At 38.7% G+C, this 9102-nt stretch overlaps 1 protein-coding gene across 4 annotated transcripts in view; it reads left to right on the forward strand.

The window, feature by feature from the left end:
• S100PBP (S100P binding protein) overlaps positions 1-9102 on the forward strand; it is a 42675-nt gene that overhangs the window by 6584 nt on the left and 26989 nt on the right. For 3 of the 4 annotated variants that reach the window (XM_005878367.2, XM_014549503.1, XM_005878368.2), the window contains exons 2-5: positions 1880-1996; positions 3472-4178; positions 5216-5298; positions 7053-7156. In XM_005878367.2, coding sequence (XP_005878429.1) covers positions 3474-4178; positions 5216-5298; positions 7053-7156 — 892 coding nt within the window. In that variant the 5' untranslated portion in view covers positions 1880-1996; positions 3472-3473. The remainder of the gene's footprint in view (positions 1-1879; positions 1997-3471; positions 4179-5215; positions 5299-7052; positions 7157-9102) is intronic. The other variant, XM_005878369.2, reaches the window with a different exon arrangement.

Below are 9102 nucleotides of genomic sequence, written 5' to 3' on the forward strand. Positions count from 1 at the left end.
ACCTTCAGCAAATTTGACATATGAAGTTTTGAAGCTTGTCAGTACAACAAAATAGCATACATATCAAATCGCATATATATCAACATATGTGTAATTCCATCTATTGAAAAAATCCGTATTATTAACTGGTACACCTAGTAAAAGCCTAAACGACTGATGACTAGTCGCTATGATGTGCACTGACCACTAGGGGGCAGACGCTCAATGCAGGAGCTGTCTCCTGGTGGTCAGTGTGTTCCCATAGCAGGAGTGCTGCTCAGCTGATGGAAGGGCGCCTCTGCTGATCGGGACTGACTGGGCACAAGCCTGCAGCAGGTGCAGCAGGGCCGGGATGAGCGCGAGTGGCAGGCAGGAGCAGCAGGCAGTGTTGGATTGCCGGTTTTGGCCTGATTGCTGCAGGCCACGCTGAGGGATCCCATCGGTGCACAAACCCATGCACAGAGCCTCTAATTATAAAATAAGTTTAGTTAACAACATCACCTCACATAGTTACAGTTTTTTTCTTGTGATGAGAACTTTTAGGATATATTCTCTTAGCAATTTTCAAGTATAAAATCAGTGTTGTTAATTATAATCACCATGCTGTGCATTACATAGGTCCCTTTTAATTCTGAAATTCTGAAATTCCTTCCCTTCTATCTCTTTCTCTGGTACTTTATTGTCCATACCATTTTACATTTTTTCATAGTAGTGTGTAATTTTAAATGTTGTCTCCCTGACAAGATTATACATTCTTTGAGTGTAGAAGTCATATCTTTATTTCTTAGAAATTTTATAGAGACATATTATCTAGCACAGTGCTGTGTGATGATAGTAACTCAGAAAATGTTTTCTGTAAGAATGTATGAACTAAAGCTAAAATTCCAGGTGTGGTTTGGAGGGAAGTGGGGTAGGCAAAATTCACAGTAAAAAGGCTATCACAAATTTCCCAGATTATTGAGTTTAGTGTTTAATTATTTCTTATAGCGTTTCAGATGTTTATGTGAAATATGTAAAATATTAGCTTTCTCTCATTTTCCCCATTAGAAAATAATTATAGATCATATTCATCATTAGCTGTTTAAAAACTAGGTTTTAGTTAAACTAATAATATATATTCAGGTGGAAAAGTAAAATGATATCAAAATCTCCCCTTGACCTCTCTCAATCAGGTTATAGCAGTCATCAAATTTGTTTGCATTTTTTTCTATTTTTGCGTCTATGTATCTATTGAAATGAGACTTTTGTATGTGTGGTCATGAGTAACTTTTAGATCTTGGTGGAATCTTAGACATTGCCTGGTCCCCTTTTCCATCCCTTCCCCGTTTTAATGATTAAGTGGTTTGCCTAAATTATTATAACTGGTTAGTGACAGAACCAGGACTATAACCCAGGTTTTTAGACTCCTAATCCAGGATTCATCCTACTAGAGCAGCAGTTCTCAACCTGTGGGTCTCGACCCCTTTGGGGGTCAAACGACCCTTTCACAGGGGTCGCCTAAGACCATCGGAAAACACATATATAATTACATATTGTTTTTGTGATTAATCACTATGCTTTAATTATGTTCAATTTGTAACAATGAAATTGGGGGTCACCATAACGTGAGGAATTAAAGGGTCGCGGCATTAGGAAGGTTGAGAACCACTGTACTAGAGCATATAAATGATATCCTTAAGAAAGCACAAATTGTTGGAACAAAACTAGTTCTTTAGTTGCATAATTTTTCCTCTAAAGGTTTTTCTTTTATATTTTGACTCAAAATTTAACTTTCTGTTATTTAAAAAAATCAAGATGAAAAATAATAGATGGAGCACCTTAAAAGCATAATACAGTTGACTTTGTAATTAGCAGAGTTGAAAGTGATGAGAAGATCCTCTAATTTTCTTTGTACCTTCAGGAAGGTGGGAGTCAATCATTTTGACAAGTCACCTGAAAGGAACAGCTAGCAGGAGCTGAAACCTTTTTCCATTTGGTCTTGTGGCAAAGGCAGAGATCACGCCAGCAGCTCCACACAGTATGGAAGACAATTCTTATATTCTTAATTAAAAAAATTTTTTTTGAAAGTAATATGTTTGTTTTCTAAAAAGTGTAAACTATGAAAATCCAAACATTTTACATATTATATTTGTATTGTTTGTATATTGTGGATATTATTCAATGATAGTATATACAGATTGCATTGTATTTTTAAATACAGTAGTCCCCACTTGTCCGCAGGGGATATGTTCCAAAACCTCCAGTAGATGCCTGAAACTGCTGGTAGTACTGAATCTTACATATACTATATTTCTTCCTATATATGCATACATTGTCACTTAATGGGAAGTACTTTACAGCTTCTCTTTGGCATATATGAATTGCCAGCATTTCTACTCTTGCTCTTTGGGGCCATTATTAAATAAAATAAGGGTTATTTGAACATAAGCACTGAAATACCATGACAGTCCTTCCAATAACCTACTAAGTGACTAATGAACGGTAGCATAAAGAATGTGGATATGCTGGACAAAGGTATAATTCACGTTCTGAACAGGACAGAGTGGGAAGGTATGAGGTTTCATCACACTACTCAAAACTTAAGAATTATTTCGGGCCCTAACTAGTTTGGCACAGTGGATAGAGCATTGGCCTATGGACTAAAGGGTCCCAGGTTTGATTCCAGTCAAGGGCACATGCCCAGGTTACGGGTTCAACCCCCAGTAGGGGGTGTGCAGGAGGCAGCCGATCAATGATTCTCTCTTATCATTGATGTTTCTGTCTCACTCTCCCTCTCCTTTTCTCTCTGAAATCAATAAAAATATATTTTAACAAAAACAGAATTATTTCGGGAAGTTTCCATTTAATAATTCCAAAACAGAATTATTTCGGGAAGTTTCCATTTAATAATTTAGAACCTCGATTAACCTCGTGTCTGAAACTGGGTAACTGCAACTGTGGAAAGCAAAACTGCAGATAAGGGGAGACTACTGTAGTTTAAAATATCCATAGCATGAATATACCATGATTTTACTTAACTGATGTCCTGGTGATGGGCATGTAGATTGTTCAATATTTAGCTATTTTGAGTAATGCTGCTTTGGATATCCTTGTAAATGTATCCATGTGCATTTGTATAGGTATTTCTGTAGAATAAACTTCCAGAAGTGAAATAGCTGGGTAAATTGGTATTGCCAAGATACTATCCACAAAATACTGTGCTGGCTTACACTCTCACTGACAGAGTATGAGAGTGCTTTTTTGCACATCCACACTAACCTAGATTATTATGTCTTAATTTTTACCATATTTATAGGGGGGAAAGTATCTCATCGTTCTAATATGTATTTCCATGATTCTGATAAAGTTAAATATCTTAAAATTGTTTTCCATATTACAAGTCACAGTGTAAAGAATTTGAAATGTTAGGACACTACCACTCTATAGAGCAGATTGGAGTTGGTATGAAGAGTATTTCCTGTTCCTCAGTGAACCTGCCTCTTATTTCTCCAGATATGATGTGCCCATTGGTGCCCTCTAGGGGTTCCTTGGATGAGGATGTATTGGATGACTCCTTGCTGGACCTGAGTGAAGGAGAAGAAGATGATGGCCATTTCAGCTTCACAGAGGAAGAGATAGAGAAGTACTTAAGGGATGATGATCTATCAGATGAGGATGAGGAAAATTCATTGGACAGCCGTGGACCAGTAGCTGAGACTCCTGGCCTCTTCAAATTACCTCAGAGTACATTAGTTGGTCAGGGACCAACTCCTGCAAAACCATTAAACAGACCCTTTGCACTAGAAAAGAATCTTGTAAAATTAACAGTTGTTGCACCATTTAATCCAACAGCTTGTGATGTTGTGCTTAATAAGGACAAGACTGATACACCCAAAGATATTGAAAAACCCTCCTCCCTTGGAGAAGGGATGAGAGAAGATGGTCTTAGCCCAAAAAAGAGCAAACTTTGCACTAATTCTGAAGGGATCATCCCCAATAACTCTTCCTGGGATGGGCCCTCGCTCCCTTCTCCTTCAAGTAATAACTTTCAACAAACTGTCCGTGAAAAAAGTATGCCTGATAGTAAGAAACCTACACCTATAATCACTCAGATCTTGGACCATTCAGAGACTCCTCATTTAGGGTCATCCTGGAGAAATGGATCACATAAATCAAGTTGTGAAATGAAGTTTCCAGTTGTTTCCAGTTCATCAAACAAAGTAAGTATATTTTTTCAAGATGAAGAGAAAAATAAAATGATTTTCATTCAGAAGCTGTATAGCAGCAGAGCTTTGTATTCAGACAAATTGGCGTTTGAATCCTGTCTAGCACCATGACTTTGGACAGATTATGTAGCCTCTCTGTTCCCTCACATTTCTTTTTATTTTTTATATTTTTATTGATTTCAGAGAGGAAGGGATAGAAACATCAATGATGAGAGAGACTCATTGATTGGCTGCCTCCTGCACGCCCACACTGGGGATTGAGCCCGCAACCCTGGCATGTGCCCTTACCAGGAATCGAACTGTGACTTCCTGGTTCATAGGTCAATGCTCAACCACCGAGCCACAATGGCTGAGCCCTCACATTTCTTATTTAAAAATTGGAGTAAATAATATTTCATGGTAGAGTAAAGTGTAATTGTGTATTTGCAGTGACATTCATGATATCAAATTACCATTTATTAGATAATTACTAAGTTGATGATTATTTTAGTATTATTTTTCCTTTGGGCTTCAGCCTAAGTCTCAATCTTTGGTTATCTATAATAATAAAAGTGTAATATGCTAATTAGACCAGACGTCCTTCCAGTCGAAGCTGGGGCTGCTAGGGAAGCCCGGGTTCTGGGTGCCAGAGGGAAGCCAGTGCCGGCAGCCGGGGGAAGGAAGGCCTGCTCTTGCATGAATTTCGTGCATCGGGCCTCTAGGATTGCTATATTAAATATAGTACCAGCTCTGAGTCAGCCTCAGAAGAGCTGAAAAATCTGGGGCAATTTACTTAACCTCTTTGAGCCTGATTCACTTTCTTCCAAATGGGTTTAATAATCCCTGCTGCTTAGGGTTCTAAGCCTCCCCCCACTTTAAGATTGCAGTCACTATCTCATTTAAAGCAGCTATTATAGTGCCTGGTACACAGTGGGATACGGATATGCCTCTGAGGCCTTTAGTTCAAGAGTATTTCCATACACGGTATACTGTCATTTTCTTGTTACTAAGAACCATCTTTCCTTTTGCATTTCTTTTGCTCTGAAAAAAAGGATGTTCTTGACAAGGATTCTGGGAAGCTGAAAGTTCCTGAGAGAATAGGCAAAGTCATTCCCGTTCTGCAAGCCAAAACAAGGTAACCCCATAGAATGAAAGGGCAATATGCAAATTAACCATCACTCCATCACAAAGATGGTGGCTCCCAGTCCTGAGTCCCCCATTCCGGGGGGTGGGGAGGGCTGAGAGTGGGCAGCGTGAGCGGCCTGGTGGAATGCTTGCTTCACCGCCGTGGTGATGAGGCAAGTGTTCCACCCCAGCTGTGGAGGGCCTCTGGGCGGTGGGTGGGGAGGGGGCGGTGGGGAATGCTTGCGTCGTCGCCCCAGTGTTCTGCGCCCATCCACAGATGGGCCTCTGGGCCACGGAGAGCCTCTGGGCAGCAGGCGCAGAGCGGCCAGGCCCCACAGAGAGCTACTGGCACACGGATTTGTGCGCAAGGCTACTAGTAGTGTAACGAAATATTCTGGTTTCTTCCTCAGTTTCCCTGTAGTATGGAAAAAACCCTGAGTAAGCATACTTGAAGTTCTAGCACCACATATTAGTGTGACGTTGGGCAAGTCAATCTCTGACTCATTTTGTCAATAAAATGAGGCCAATGATGCCTTCTCCACTACCTCACAGGATAATTTTGAAGAATAAAAAAAGACATATTAGTGAAAGTACTTTATAAATGTAAGATTTCTTTTCCTGTGTATGGGCAAGTCTGGTCACAGATATGGTAGGAGGTTAGAATAATTTTTAGCAAAAATGTTAAAATATAACTGTAGAAAATCATTTAGTCATACAACTGTCTTGGGGAAAAATTCTTATAGAGGTTGCAGATTTGGGTCACCTTTTCTTTTTCAATCTATGCTTTTGTTGCCAGGAGATGGCAGTGTCTCCACATGGGCCTTTTTAATTAGCAAAGCTGTTCTTTAGGTTGGGTCACATTGGCTTCCTTACAATGATATTTTAAAAATATATATATTTTATTGATTTTTCACAGAGAGGAAGGGAGAGAGATAGAGAATTAGAAACATCGATGAGAGAGAAATATCGATCAGCTGCCTCCTGCACACTCCCTACTGGGGATGTGCCCGCAACCAAGGTACATGCCCTTCACTGGAATCGAACCTGGGACCATTGAGTCCTCAGGCTGACGCTCTATCCACTGAGCCAAACCAGTTAGGGCCTTACAATGATATTTTAAAAAATTTTGATTATACAGGTATTCTGCTTTTGAAATTTTAAAATATTAAAAATAAGGCTTAAGTCCCTTTTCTGTTTTTTTTTCTTTTGTTTGCATAATTTGAGGGAAACATTGTTAATTGCTCATAATGGAAATTATACCAAAGAATATAAGTCAGGCTTCTTGGAACAGTAATAACTTGACTATGGCAATATTCTCATCTATAGACTCCTCAGTATAGTGCAATCAGTATGAGTAAGGGCCAGACGTTGTTCTTGCCAAGGTCACCAATTTTCTAATTGCCAGATCCATTTGGTTCTTTTCTGTGTTTATCACATTCAGTTTTTTGTGGCTCTATGAAGTTAGCTATTTCCTGACTAACCTTGAATTACTCAACAAATGCTTTTTTTCCTAGGGACTAAGTTGTCTTCACTTTCCTATGCTTGTTAACAGGAGGTTGTTAACCTTCTCTTCTTTTTTCTCTCAGCTCCATACTTGATTTCAGCTTTGTATGACTAACACTATCTTATGTCACTGAGTCTTAGAGTATTTTGCCTCTGAAATTTAGTTGTTCTAATTGATCAGCAGTATATATCTTCTGTCAATAAAACACTATACTCATAATTCTAATGGACTGTTTTTCCTCCTGGTTTGCTTTGTTCCAGGACTAATGTTTCGACGTTTTCACAATCAGATCTAGAACGGAAGAAGCAAACTTACGTCAGGAGTGTTTTTGCTCATATAAAAGACTCAGTGGATTCTAACCAAGGTAACATGGTAACCAAAAATGGCATGTACCGATGTGATGGCACTGTTTTTCCAGTATAATATCACTTAATTTTCTTAGATTGGTGAGAAAGATAACTTCCTTACCCCAAAATTTTCACTTCAGGGGATGCCTAATCAGATAATCCTGAAAGTGGCTGAGCTAACCTTAACAAGGGCTCCAAAGAGACTCAGACCAGTACATGAAAAGTACGTTCCCCATGTTTGAGGGGTATAACCAGACCTATACCTTTTTGCCAGGGATTTGTTTTTTGTCTGAAAAACAGTAGAAGTGGATGACCAGGCACTGCTTAGTAATCATTGATTTTTATTTGGAATTATTTCCCTATTGTCTTTAGCATTTAAACGTAAAAAAGCAGGCATTTCAAATTACATCCTGCATCATGCCATCTGAATAAAAACTCTTGAAAGACTCTGACTACCTTCCCAACCCTTCAAGCTGAGTCATCCCTAGTTAAAACCTATTTGCAAACCAAAATGGCTAGACTTTTTCTTTACCCCCATTCATCCTGAACTATTGGCTGATGGGAAAAAACTCCTAAAGGGAAATTGGGCTGTACTGAAGGTGCAGAAGTTAGAGAGATACTTACAAAATAATTCCTTCTCAGAAAAGATCCATATTTTGTCATCTTTGTGTCTTTCTCTATTTGGCAAACCTATCTCGAGTACTTTCAGTGGTGCTAATTTTGAAGATTAGGGATCGTAAACTTAAAGAGAAGTGAGGTAGAGTCTTAGCCCTCTGGGAATTAATAGCCTAGAGAAGGAAAAGATAATTACATTGCAATATTGATTAGTGCTCTAATATAATTATGTATAAAGTGCAGTAGGAGCAAGGAAAGAGCCCTTCTGTTTGTGTTTGGGGAGAGTGGAAGATGGGAGAAGGAAGATGCTCTAGGTAGGCTCTACAGAGAAGATAATTAGTTCAGTTACTCTAAGGTCACTAGAGAGGGTTTTAGAAGAATTTTTGGCCAAAGATCAGAGGGAGTCTCCCCTATCTTTGACAAAACTTGAATAATTAGTGAGTTTTTCTTTTTTTGTTTTATAAGGCTATGAGTGAAAGGTTTAGAACTGTTGAGACATCAGTCAAAAGAATTTTTTATTCCAGGTCATTTTATTTTATTTATTTATTTGTTTATTTATTTATGTTAATACTCACTAGAGCAGTGGTTCTCAACCTTGGCTGCACATTAGAATCACCTGGGAATCTTTTTAAAATCCTGATTTCTGGGCCTCATCCTCCAGAAATTCTGTTTCTTTGTTACTAATGTTGTGGCCAACATTAGTAACAAAGAAACAGAATTTCTGGAGGATGAGGCCCAGAAATCAGGATTTTAAAAAGATTCCCAGGTGATTCTAATGTGCAGCCAAGGTTGAGAACCACTGCTCTAGACCTTTCTTACCTTAGACAAGTGACCACATTTTTAAGCTTTGGTTTCCTTACATATAAAATAAGAACGAAGGTGTTTAATCTCACAGAATTGCAAGGGTCAAATGAGAAATATTTGTGGAAGTACTTCCTAAGCTGAAATAGGCTATGTAGCCAGAAAAAGTACAAGACATTGTTTTGAATGACCTCTGAAACAATGCTGGTATTTATGAGGACTTGAAAGAGACTGAACAGGGATGAATGTGCCAATTCCAGGTAACTAATCTGGTTAGACGGTTACAGGTGGCTCTTTGTTTTTCAGTCATAAGATGGTGACCTGCAAAACCTGTTGGCAATTTAAATCACATCATTAAAAACTGGCCAACTTTTTCCAATAGGAATAATGATGTCATTTGGAAATATACTTTAGACAACCATTCGGCATCAAATAAATAAGTGGTTCTCAACCTTGGCTGCACATTAGAATCACTTGGGAATCTTTTTAAAATCCTGATTTCTGGGCCTCATTCCAGAGGAATGTGCAGCCAAGGTTGAGAACCACT

Source organism: Myotis brandtii, unplaced genomic scaffold (assembly GCF_000412655.1).
Source record: "Myotis brandtii unplaced genomic scaffold, ASM41265v1 scaffold555, whole genome shotgun sequence".
Taxonomy (NCBI): Eukaryota; Metazoa; Chordata; class Mammalia; order Chiroptera; family Vespertilionidae; genus Myotis; species Myotis brandtii.